Source organism: Aristolochia californica, unplaced genomic scaffold (assembly GCF_029961685.1).
Source record: "Aristolochia californica isolate CCGP_79_NKW_82.1479 unplaced genomic scaffold, dmAriCali1.0.hap1 SCAF_1, whole genome shotgun sequence".
Taxonomy (NCBI): domain Eukaryota; kingdom Viridiplantae; phylum Streptophyta; class Magnoliopsida; order Piperales; family Aristolochiaceae; genus Aristolochia; species Aristolochia californica.
The window spans coordinates 4,420,584-4,433,152 of record NW_027181770.1 but is presented as its reverse complement, the minus strand read 5'-3'; the positions used below and the strand labels follow the sequence as shown (position 1 = coordinate 4,433,152).

At 40.8% G+C, this 12,569-nt stretch overlaps 2 protein-coding genes across 2 annotated transcripts; both read left to right on the top strand.

Annotated features, from left to right (window-relative positions):
* Positions 1–308: 308 nt before the first annotated feature.
* On the top strand, positions 309–2,064 carry LOC137956733 (peroxidase P7-like). Its single transcript, XM_068804336.1, has 3 exons — positions 309–525; positions 1,076–1,267; positions 1,447–2,064. Exons 1-3 carry the CDS (start codon positions 319–321, stop codon positions 1,996–1,998), a joined length of 951 nt encoding a protein of 316 aa, XP_068660437.1. The 5' UTR covers positions 309–318; the 3' UTR covers positions 1,999–2,064.
* A 2,304-nt stretch (positions 2,065–4,368) lies between these two features.
* Positions 4,369–12,456, top strand: LOC137943238 (shaggy-related protein kinase eta). The gene is made up of 12 exons (XM_068788935.1): positions 4,369–4,484; positions 5,869–5,961; positions 6,252–6,311; positions 6,396–6,668; positions 6,749–6,823; positions 6,908–6,964; positions 9,532–9,672; positions 9,780–9,830; positions 9,920–10,015; positions 10,578–10,661; positions 10,898–10,999; positions 11,887–12,456. The coding sequence occupies exons 1-12, from the start codon at positions 4,398–4,400 to the stop codon at positions 11,980–11,982; spliced, it is 1,215 nt and encodes a 404-aa protein (XP_068645036.1). The 5' UTR covers positions 4,369–4,397; the 3' UTR covers positions 11,983–12,456.
* The last annotated feature ends 113 nt before the right edge of the window (positions 12,457–12,569 follow it).

Sequence of the window (12,569 nt, the reverse complement as noted above, 5' to 3'; positions counted from 1 at the left end):
ACAGAACCCTGCCGTCTACTGGTGCGGTGGTTACTGAGACGACCTTGGCAACGAATTTCTCTCATCGGACCCACCATTACTGTTTACTTTTGCATATGCTGTCCAATCCTCTCTCAGCCTTTCTTGTTTCTTTTGAAATTGAACCACCAACCTCCTCGAGATAACTGCTGCAGTAGAAAAGCTACAAACCGCGTTACAGCAGCAATGTTTGAAACTCAGAAACTCTTACTGTGCTTCGATGCGATTATATAAGGGGGATACCCGAAGCTCTCTTTCAGCACAAGCCTTTTATCAACTAATAAGACTGTTCTTAGAGACATGGCTTCCTCTACCCAGTATCTCACTCTGGTTCTCTCCACCCTTCTTGTGTCTGCTGCTCATGGGCAGCTCTCTGCCAACTTCTACGCCACAAGCTGCCCAAGGTTACAGACCGTTGTGCGCAGTGTCATGACCCAAGCCGTAAATTCAGACCGGAGAATGGGTGCTTCCATTCTTCGTATCTTCTTCCATGATTGCTTCGTAAATGTGCGATTCTCAGCTTTTCTCCACCCTTCCTTTGTGCTCTCTTATCTTGCCTCTGTTAATTTTCAGCTTATGTTAACATTATAGCATGCTGGGACCAACTCTGTTCATTGCTTTCATTTCTTATCGTCCTGGCAGTCTATGAGACTACTGAAGTTGCCTATAATCAGGAGGGATGACATGTGATTCAGCAAAGCTTACCTTTCCGAAAATATTGGTTTTGTTAACAGTCAGCACTCTCAAGCGTCCTAAGAAGGCTGGCTTTTTTTTACGAGAGTTGACCTTGCATGAATACTTGGCAGCTTTCGCTTACGAAGTTTGAAAAGTATTTTTCATGCAGTGTTAGGGACGACGTGGGGAATGAATAATAAATAAACCCTGCTAACTTGCCAATCATAGCTTTGATAGAAGCTCTAGATTGTTTTTTTCCCAACCCTCGTCCTGTTTCTACCGTTAACGGTTTTCTGTGCACCGTGACTATAGTCTCTGAGGAGTCTGTACTGAGCTGTGAATGAACATAAGAGGAGAACTTGACACAGCTTTCTCTTTACAGGGCTGCGACGCCTCGGTCCTTCTCGACGACACTTCGTCCTTTACAGGAGAGAAGACTGCCGGTCCAAACGCTAACTCGCTGCGAGGATTTGAAGTGATTGACAACATCAAAACTCAGGTTGAAGCTGCCTGCAATGGGACCGTTTCATGCGCAGACATATTGGCTCTTGCTGCCCGCGACGGGGTTTTCTTGGTTAGTCTCTTGTTCTGCTCATCAGCTTAATTGGAGAAATATTTAAATAAACTGTTGTCTCTGCCGCTTAGCTGGCCCAGGAAATTCTCTAATGACAAGAGAGAGAGAGAGAGAGGGAGAGAGGAATTTAATGTTTTTTTTACAGTTTAATGGTGTTGACGTACGTCAGTTCTGTGCAGCTGAATGGACCATCGTGGACGGTGCCGCTGGGCCGGAGGGACGCCAGAACGGCGAGCCTGAGTGCAGCAAACAGTCAGATACCCGGACCCGGCTCAAGTCTCTCCACTCTCATCACCAGATTCTCAGCCAAGGGCCTCAGCGCAAGCGACATGACGGTCCTCTCCGGGAGCCACACCATAGGCCAAGCCCAATGCACAACCTTCCGCAACCGCATCTACAACGACGCCAACATCGATTCCGCCTTCGCCACCACAAGAAAAGCCAATTGTCCCTCCTCAGGCGGGGACGGCAATCTTGCGCCGCTGGACATTCAAACACCCACGCGTTTCGGCAATAACTACTACCAGAACCTCGTCGCACGTCGTGGTCTCCTCCACTCCGACCAGGAGCTCTTCAATAACGGCTCCCAGGATTCCCTCGTCAGAACTTACAGTCAGAACAACGGCCGTTTTACAAGCGATTTTGCGGCCGCAATGATTAAGATGGGTAACATCAGCCCCCTCACTGGAAGTAACGGGGAGATCCGTAGGAACTGCAGGAGGTTGAACTGATGAGCACCCACGCAGCAAAACAAGGTGGCGTGAAAATAATTTGAAACTTGAAAATAATCGGCGGCAACTGGCAAGTGTAAACGAGTCCAAAAGTCACCTGGTTGATCGTTATCCTTTAATCTGTATCATCTTTCTGTACTGCCATCTTAATTAAGAAAATCGCGAGTAGATTTTGCTTCTGATGAGACCAATCTTCTTGATTTCTTCCGTTATACTTTCGAATGAGTCGCTACTCGATGGAAAGCCAATCGTTTTCTTGCCACAGGCTTATGAACTAACGAATAGTCTAAAGTAGCTTTTGCCTTTTTATTTAGTTGTCGCAAACACCACCAGTTCGCATAATTTGCTGATCCTGCAAGTGAAAATGATAGAGCCTCTATCAAAGATGTCACTGATGTACATTCTCCCCAGTGCAAATGGAAATCTCTTAGAGCTCGTGGTTCACATTCAGCTGCTCGTAACACACGAGCAGATCCTGTTTCCTTTGACAATGGGCTAACCTTTCGGTAATGAGCTGCGAAATAGGTACATCTACAGATCAGGCCGGCCCTGCGAATCGGTAAGCTTTTAGACTTTAGACCTGTTTGCGTATGACGTGACATACGCAAGAACGACTGTTTGAGCATTGCCACGCGTTTCGAGGACACTGTCATTGTGCAGCTGCAGACTGGCAAGCTTGAACAGTAAAAGAAGATGGAGAGACTGTGAAGACTGCGATCACCGAAAGAGAAGGCGACTACCGAGTCCAAACGACCAGAGAGGAGGGAGATTGATGGTCAAAGCGAAAAACACACCGGAGGAACGACAGCTGCTTTATCTAAAAAAATTATGCACTTGCTGGATCCATACGAGTGAAATCACGAACAAAAAAGAGAGAATAACTTTCAAGAAACAAGATCTTTGAAGGGAATAAAAACTAAAAATTGACAACAAGCTCCGATCCGTAATCAGAAATAAGAAAGGGAAAATGATTGTCCTACTTCGAAGATTGACAGATGAGAGAGGTCCAGTTCTCAGATTTCGAAGTCGCAGAGCACGGCATGGCAGAAGAACAGAGAAGGAACGTAACGGATGCACTCTGCTATGCTTTTTTTCCTTTGTTAATCAGACTCGAAGCGCATGGAAAATTCATTAAGAAAAAAATAGTCAAGGTCGATTGATTTGCAGTGGTGAGTCGGCCCCGACTCTCCTTAATGACGAAATTGCCGTTTTTTACTCAAAAAATAAAATTCGTCATAAATACAGCGAAAATACATTTTTAAAAGAATGAAGATCGTAGATATGTCACAGCTTGAATCAACCTGCACATCAAAGCTAGAGTCAAGTATTCTTCCTTCCCGACTTCTACTAAAATTAGATTCAAACCAAGAAAAATTTATTGTATTCAACCCAAGCCGCCTGGAACTTGGAAGTCGGAGCAGAAACAACTACACAATCGAAAAATCAAATCAAACTACATTGACCGAACGACTGACGCACCTAAATTTGATAAAATCCACGGCGATGAGCTTCAAACTCCATCATCTCTCTCCTTCCGATTCTTCCGATCCATTTTCGCCTGAACCGAAATTAGTATTGCTGGCTTGGAACACGATGGTTGAGGACCTTGGAATTTCACATCCGACGCCTGATGGGCAGAATCCGGCGGGCTGGCTTCCAAACTTCCGATGAAACGAAAATTACAAAATTCACGTTTGGTATGTGTCGGTCGTTGCCGTTGGCCATTTGCAACAGCAATGTCCCGTTTGTCTGGCGAATGCCGTTCGGCTGCCGGAACGAGGGCAGATTAGTGAATTTCGTAACTGTAATTTAATTTAAGAGAAAATAGAAAGGGCGCGAATAACTAATCTCAGCTTTTTGGCTTAGGCATTACAAAATACCATCCGTGCCCCTAAATCATAATCGGCAGAGAACGGCGGGAGAGATTTCTGTTCGGGCACTTCCGTCATTATCGAGACTACAAATTGTCCAAACCCCGCTTTCATGGGCCGAGCCTTTCGTCGAAGACGCGCTCCGTCCGCCCATGTGACCCTAGACAGCTTTTGTCGGACATCACCGACCTAGCCACTGGGGGTATTAAAGTCATTTCGTCGATCGTAATCAGGAAATCTATTGCGGCTCTTTTCTTTATCTCTTTCCGCCTTTTTTCTGTTCAACCACTCTGGGGAGCTTCGTTGTTGATTAACGGGGAAATGGTGGTTAACTAGTTCTTCTCGCCTCGCTTTAAAAATAACTATGGACAGAACGAATGGCGGATTATCGGAGTTAATTATTTAATTTTTGGGATTTTGGGTAGGGAGACAAAGAAGAGAAAAAGGGACGGGTAGAGAGAGAAAGAAGAGAGAGAGAGGGGGAGGAGGGGTGGGCGGGTGGGGGTGGGGCAAGTAGCTGTTTTCCACATGGCCTCGATGCCGCTGGGGTCTCATCAGCCAGAGAATGAGGGAGTGAAGATCGCGCCCCGCCTGCCGGAAATGGGAGACGATAAGGTATTTTTCTTTTCAAATTTCTCCCTTCTCCGGTTGATCCGAGTCGGATTCGTTCATCTCTGGTCTGTAGTTTTAGCGCCGAAGTTCTTTTTCTTTTCGAGATTTTTTATTTCCTTCTTAAGATATTGTCGATCGCGCAGCTAGTTTGCTCTCTTGTTGGCTTTTGGATGCTTGTTTCGATGCTGGTATCTTCGCTCTCCCTCTCGCCTTTTTTCTTCTTTGCCTCCGATTTGTTGTTATCTGTTTCTCATTTGAGCCGGCATTTTTCTTGTTATGCTTCGTTATGGGTGAGATGGACGAGATCATCTGACTGGGTTGTTGAGAGGGCTGTCTCTTCGCTGGGAGCGGATTTTCTTTCCTCTTTCCGGCAGTCTCCTTGCTTTCTTCTTGGTTTTTTTGTTTTCTTTGTTATCCCCTTTTCATTTTGCCCTTTATTATTTTGATGGCTGGAGTGCATATCGATCTGTAACTTTTTCGATCTTCTTTTGTGGCGATCCCTGAGCAAAGCCTGCTTCTCCCTATTTTTTTGTTCTGATTTTTCTGGGACTCTATTCATGCTGTAGCCATGGCGATTATTCCGGTATCCTTCTTAATCCCTTTTTACCTTGCGTTTCCTTCACCTGATTCATGACTTGTAGATTGTCAGGCATCATGGCTTGGGTGCTTTTTGCGCTTTCTCTCTAACTTTTTCTTTCTATTGTTTTTCTTCCTCTTTTTGTTAGTATCTCTTATTGTTGAGGATTTGTTAGATTTCCAATTCTTCTTCTGATCTTTGTTTCGCATCGAGATTTTCTTTTTTCTTTTTTATTATCTTGCATGTAGTTTGTTCTTTCCAATAGCAGAAGTCGATGTTGCACGATTTATCAATATATTCGCTTCGAATGTTCCTTTTAATTTGGACTGTTTTTATATTTTTATGTTTCTAACGTATTTCGTGGTATCTACAGTCCTTTTTGAGCTCCTTTGTTTTCCTTTTCGTTATGATTTTTTTGGGTGTGATAATTGTTGCTTGGGCATCAATCCTTGTGGTTTACTTGCAAATGGGTGGCATTTGATTCCGTTTTAATGCTCCTTTTTGTGGTCCTTTCCTTGTTGGATCTGTAACGTTAACGTCCGTCCATACTTTTTCGAAGGGACAATGTCTTTCTTCTAGACTTCAAATTAACTCGTCTGCAACTCTTTGTTTGTTTCTGCCCCGTTTAATGTTTCGTTACTTACCCCTTGCCGCGATTTTCTGAGGGTTTAGTTATTTTTTATTTTTAAGAATGGTTAGCAGTGTCTTTATCTCCTCTTATTCTTCAGTCTTCACTCCTGTCAATTAATCATCAAGGGGCTTTTGGTTCATTTTGGAAGTGGTATAACAATTTTTCAATCATTCATGCAGGACATAACAGCCTCCGTTGTTGAGGGGAACGACCATGTTACAGGTCACATCATTTCCACCACAATTGGAGGGAAAAATGGTGAAGCGAAAAGGGTAAAGTCTGGATCTTGCTAATATATGGCTCTTGCATTGACTGTTTTAAGATGTTATAGTTCTTTCAACATGTATGTATGACCTATGACGAAGGTACATGTATGAATGCTTATTCTTGGCCTAGATACCTTTTCTTGTTCTGTTAAATGAGGTAATTCAATGTTAGAACATGATTAATTGAACATAGTTTCTCAAGAAGATTGATTTGTTTGAGTACACTGTGCAAGTACCAATTGAAAGCGTCAAGATTGGATTGGGCTAACATAATGTTGTCTTTGTTGATGTTGCAGACCATCAGTTACATGGCAGAGCGTGTGGTGGGAACTGGTTCATTTGGAATTGTTTTCCAGGTATAACTGGATTGTTGATCTGATTACTTTCCTTGTTTATTATTTCTTTTTTTCAAATTTCTAAATTCATGCAAGGATTTTCAGGCAAAATGTTTGGAAACTGGAGAGACAATGGCCATAAAGAAAGTATTACAGGATAGGCGATATAAAAATCGTGAGCTACAGTTAATGCGCTCTATGGATCATCCTAATGTCGTATCTCTGAAGCACTGTTTCTTCTCTACTACAAGCAAAAACGAGCTCTTTTTAAACTTAGTCATGGAGTATGTCCCTGAAACTGTCTACCGAGTTCTGAAACATTACAGCAATGTGAATCAGAGGATGCCGCTGATTTATGTGAAACTTTACACTTACCAAGTACGAATCTTTGCATGGTACTCTTTTGAAGTTCTGAGTTGAGATCTGGTATTGATTATTTGTGGGTTATTGTTTGTCAGATATTTAGGGGGCTGGCTTATATTCATACAGTTCCTGGTGTTTGTCATAGGGATGTAAAGCCTCAAAATCTTCTGGTATGCTGTGTGATCTTCATTTTATAACTGTTTTTGTTTTCTTGAGGACCAGCCTGTTTCTCTTAATCCTTATTGTTGTTTCAGGTCGATCCTCTTACCCACCAAGTCAAACTTTGTGATTTTGGAAGTGCTAAGATTCTGGTGTGTTATATAGTGCCTTCTGCCTCTTGATTTTTACAAGAAGTGTATGCTAATTTTTATTTAATTCTCCCCCCCCACCCCCCCCCCCCCCCCCCCCCCCCCCCCCCCCCCAAAAAAAAAAAAAAAAAAAAAAAAAAAACGAATTGCACGAAAAGGTTTATCATGTTGCGGTCACACCAGTCAAGTATGTAGGATTAGTTGCTTCTTTGGTTGGGCTAGTGCTCACTGGAAAGCAGTCAGTTCTCAATTTCTACTTTTATGCCCTAGGTTGATCCTTGTAGATTCTTTTTGAGGCACCATACTGCTGCATTTTTTAAAATTTGATTGTATCAAAGGTAAATTAGGTGTAATCTTAAAGTTTCTAATTTGTTTTTCTTGTTGTTAATTATACCACTAACGGTGAAGTTATTTTCTTTGTTGAGCAAAGCAATGAGTCATGGCCCTTTGTCAAAATGGCTATGGGGCGAGATACCATGTAGAAAATTCTTCTTGCTATTTAGTACTGATATTCTTGTAATGATTGGTTTCCAAGTAATTAGTGCCTCCCCAGGCGTCCTCTGTCTTTGGTGAACCATCTGTTGGCTGATCTTGCAATTTGGGCAAGGTATTTGGATCCGTCTGAGAAGTGGAGACAATACTAGACTGTAGCTGGACACCCGGATAAGGGGATTTATTTTTTGATGAAATCCTTTCCTCATTTATTGAATTGTAGATTATCCTTCCATTCTTGTGTATAACTCCTTTTCCGGTCTGCATGGCATAATTATTTTGAATCTCAAGTCTTTGGAGGGCACCCACTTTGACGAGGCATCAGCAACCTTCTTGCTATTCTTGATGGCCACGACCTGACTCCTGTTGGTCATGATGCGGTTATTTGGGCATGTCACTGAAGAATATACTCCCTCCACATTTTACACTTTCATCTCCCTGCCAGACAACTCTTCCAGTGCTCCACTGTGGAAAATCTATCTCCATAAAAAAATTACCCAATTTCTTTGTTATACAGTCAAAGGTAGGATTTTAACTCTGGTTCAGTTCTATCCCCTTGATTATGTCTTGGATGATGGAACTTGTGAGTTTAGTGTGGAAGTGGAGGAAACTTTTGATTTCATTTTCTTCCTGAGCTACTCTAGTGTTACCATTTGGGGAGCTTTCATCAGAAAGTCTGGCCTTTATGCTTTGCACTTACTTTGCCAATGACTTCCATCAATTTTTTGGTTGGACTCAGACAACCATTGTTAAAATTTCATTTGCTGCAATCTGTTGGGCAATTTGGAAAGAACATTACTCCTATGCTTTCGAAGATAAAACAGAGTCTGTTGAAGGTGTCACAGAAGTGCTGTTCAACATATCCTATTATCAGCCGGCATGCTTTCACTTCTCAATCATTTCACCAGTGTCGCCATTAAAAATAATTGGGGGCTTCTGGCTGCCTCCATGCCTCTCCCTCTTTCCCAGTGGTCGTGGCCCAATCTATTTTCATTCAAAACTTACCTTAGCAAGTTCATATTTTCTTCTATCACAAAAAATTGCCAATTTGGTCTGAAGCCATTTGACAGATTTGATGACTCATTGATGCTACTATTGCAAAAACATAACTGAGTTGAATTGCTAAAATAATCTGTAGGTGTTGCTATGAACAGTTGTTAGGCCTGTTTATGAAGAGAAGTATGTACTGACATTTCATAAAAAAAAGAGAAGTACTTGAACGATATTGCTCTTATAACAATGCTACACATACCATTTAAAAAAAAAACAATGTTATCCATGATGATTATTTGCTGTCTACCTCCTAGGATTATAATTAATTGAAATGGCATAGTATGATCCGCATTAATATGTCAGTATGTTATTTATCTACTTCCTGAGAAATCTGGGGGTTTTGACAACAGTGGGTTCCACCTATTTAGGGCCAACTCAGGAGTAATTTTGATGGTATTCCAGGGGAGCCTTAATTTGGTTGGAAGTGGTGTTGTATTTTTTTATTGCATGGGAACGAACATCCTTGTTTTTTCTGCTCTCTTTGAGGTCACTGATTTCATATAGTCTGAGACTCGTGAACTTCTTGAGTTATTATTGGGATGTGTTCTCCAGCTGTCTCATTATTGAGGTCCGCCATGGTTGTTGGTTGGGCATCTGCTTGCTCTAAAGCTTCCTGGCACCTATATAGATTTTTATGATGAGAGCATGAACATTGTGTTGCAATTTGACATCGTTGGGGCTCAGATCCTGTGTGAGGCTATCCACCTTGTTGATTTACTTGCTAGAGTTGGGGCTCTGCATTAGCTATTATTGGGGACCTGATTCTGACATATGTTGAGGATGAATTCTATGATTTGGTTTTTTAGTGTTTGATATATTTTCCTTTGTTTTTCATGTTCCTGTATTCCCTATTTTGGGCTACCTTTTACTTTCTTTTCTTAATAAGATCTGATGTTCATTAGCTTAAAAAATTCTGTTGGTGACTTTACTTTGCCCCTTCATGAATGTCAAGGCAGTAAATTTCTTCCATTAAAATGGTTTAAATGCTTCTGTTCTTTGACCATGATTTAGTGAAATATTATTAGGTCAAAGGAGAAGCAAACATATCATATATTTGTTCACGTTACTATCGGGCACCTGAGCTTATATTTGGTGCAACTGAATATACTACGTCGATTGATATATGGTCAGCGGGTTGTGTACTTGCGGAGCTACTACTTGGTCAGGTCGGACTGCTGTTAATGATTTTATATTTGCGTGCCTCTTAGATTTTCCCATTTGATTTTTCATGTTTCTATTTGCTGATTCTGTTTTATGTTCTCTCTTATTTCAGCCATTGTTTCCTGGTGAAAATGCAGTGGACCAACTTGTTGAGATAATCAAGGTATGCTGTATACTGCATGTTCTATTTTATCCTGGCATCAAATGTGGTTGTGCTGAAAATGCCTCACTGTCAGATGGTATATTTCTCAGGTTCTTGGTACTCCGACTCGTGAGGAGATTAGATGTATGAATCCTAATTACACAGAGTTCAGGTTTCCGCAGATAAAAGCTCACCCTTGGCACAAGGTATGGTTGTATGCTCTATACATTTGTTGGTTCTTGTTGTAAGTAGTAACTTCTGATATCGTAGTTTATTTCTGAGCTATTAACTATGAAAGTCATAGTTTAAGTGACTGAAATATTTTGGAGGTGAGAATGATGTGTTTTGTAGGCTGACTAGTTTTCTGTTTTTGTTTTTATTTTTAATTGTTCTAGAAGTTTCCAACGAGGGTGGTGGAATACTGTAATTATTTAGTGACTAAAACTTAGAAGTTACGACAGGACCTAGTTTTGTTTCATGAATTCTAAAAGATGGTATTTACCTGTAAGCGTAAATATCTTTTGAAATCACATAGTTTAATCTATCTAAATATCTATTGAAATTACAAGGAGAAGTTGGTTCTCTGTTTGATGGCGTAATTAGTCCAGAAACATCAACAAATTTGGAGCGCTATATTTTATTACGTGCAACCTTTGGGTATTGAGTTGTGGGCTTTTATGTTACCATCATTTATCTAAGCTTCTATTAGGATTTGTTGTAATGTCATGCCTTTTACTATAATATTTTTTTTTCTTTTTTTTCCTGTAGGTTTTCCACAAAAGGATGCCTCCAGAAGCTATAGATCTTGCTTCAAGGCTTCTCCAGTATTCCCCAAGTCTTCGTTGCACAGCGGTAATTACTTGTTTTGTGCCACACTTGTACCTAAGACTTTGAATGCTATTTACTTATCTGTGGTACAAGTAATGGTAATTTAGAATTATTTGCTATGCTGTTAAATAATAGGAATTTTGATGACGACAATTTCGATTTACAGTTGTCTTGAAATTTATGAAGGAATTAATTCTTTTAAAAGCTGGTCAATCACCAAATCAGCTCTGCCTTTTGACTATTATATATTGTTATTGCAGCTAGAAGCATGTGCCCATCCATTCTTTGATGAACTTCGAGAGCCTAATGCTCGACTTCCAAATGGACGCCCTTTTCCCCCTCTCTTCAACTTTAAGCAAGAGGTAATCCAGTTAATTTCTCTATTAAGCATGCTGTTTTGTTTTTCTCTATTGTCCAGCGTTATATGGGTGGAGAGTATGATACTATTGGATACGCAATATAAATATCTTAAAGGATCTCATGCGTGCATGAAAATGTTATTTTTAATTGGCTATGCACAAATTTTTGCAGATATGTTAATTTTCATGAATATTGTGTTTATAACAGCATTGGTGCAGTTTGTTATTCTGGGTGTTGTTTTGAGTTGTATCTTGTTGTTGTTGAGGGTCATCATCACTTTGAGCCAATTACAAACATAAAAATGTTTGCAAATATGAACTCTTTTGTGGTGTACTGCTGATGTGCACTAAGACCTGCACTGGGAAAGATTCTGGAAGCATGAGGAAGTGGACTCTCACCATCTTTTTGGGAATGTTGTTTTTCTTTTAAGAAACAGATGTTCTGGGGCAACGAAATGGTTGTTTGTCTTTTTGGGAACATAGATCTTCTGGGGTTACATAAAGTGGGTGTTTAGCTTTTGTTGGAAGTGTCCAAGTTTTATAGATGGAAGTTCAATAAGTGAAGTTTGTTGCTGACAGATAGGTGGAGATAGAATTCAATTCTTTGTCCTGCTGCTAGCTTGCAGCTTTTATGATGGATTTCTTTATTTGCAGTCAATCTTGTTGCTACTGGTATTTTTTTGCTTTGAAAGAACTGCTTGTAAGTCATTAGGAAAAACAGAAAAAAGCCTGCTTAAGTTGTAAGAAAGAAGCAAAGCTCTGCTTGCACGCCGAAGTCAAATTTCTATATAAGATTTTTAAACTCGAACTGTACTGTTTAGTCTATAATTTTGTTGGAAGTTGAAGACCAAAAATGCTAATTCAACTTGCTGTTTTCTATCATTACACAGTTGTCTGGTGCTTCTCCTGAGCTGATCAACAAACTAATACCTGAGCATGTGAGACGCCAATCTGGTCTCAGTTTCCTGCACCTAGCTGGGACGTGAAGCTTGCTGGCATTTACGATGGACGTGAAGTAAATGATAATAATCCGTACTGGGGCTGAGGAATTGGAATGTCCAGCGCTGGCAAAATTACATAGAAAAAGGCAGACGGATGGTCTTGAAATTGCTTGCAATTCGATTTTGCCAACAATTCTGGAATATGTATATCATAAAAAGATTTGGATCAGATCGATCAGAAAGGCTGTTGTATGTGAAGATGGGGAAAAAAGTGGTTAGGAGATGGCAATGGAAGGAGGCAGTTCTGTTTTACATCGTGTTTTGGCTTGTGTTCGTTGCGGCAGGCAAGCTGCTCAAAATGTGTCGAGGTCGGTTAGTTCCGTTTCCACTTTCTGTTTTTTCTTTTCCGTTTTATAGGGAAACGTAGGGGGATGGACGTGTTTATTGGTTTCCTGTACATGTTTCCATGAATCTGGATCTCAAGGCTGCAAATGAAAATTTCTGTTACTCTTTATTGAACGTCCAAGAGAGAGCCATTCAAAACCTGATTTGTTTCTCATAATTCATGTCAATCACCGGCGGGGAATAGATTAATCGGCGTTTACCGCCACTGCATCGCTTCCAAGGATTTT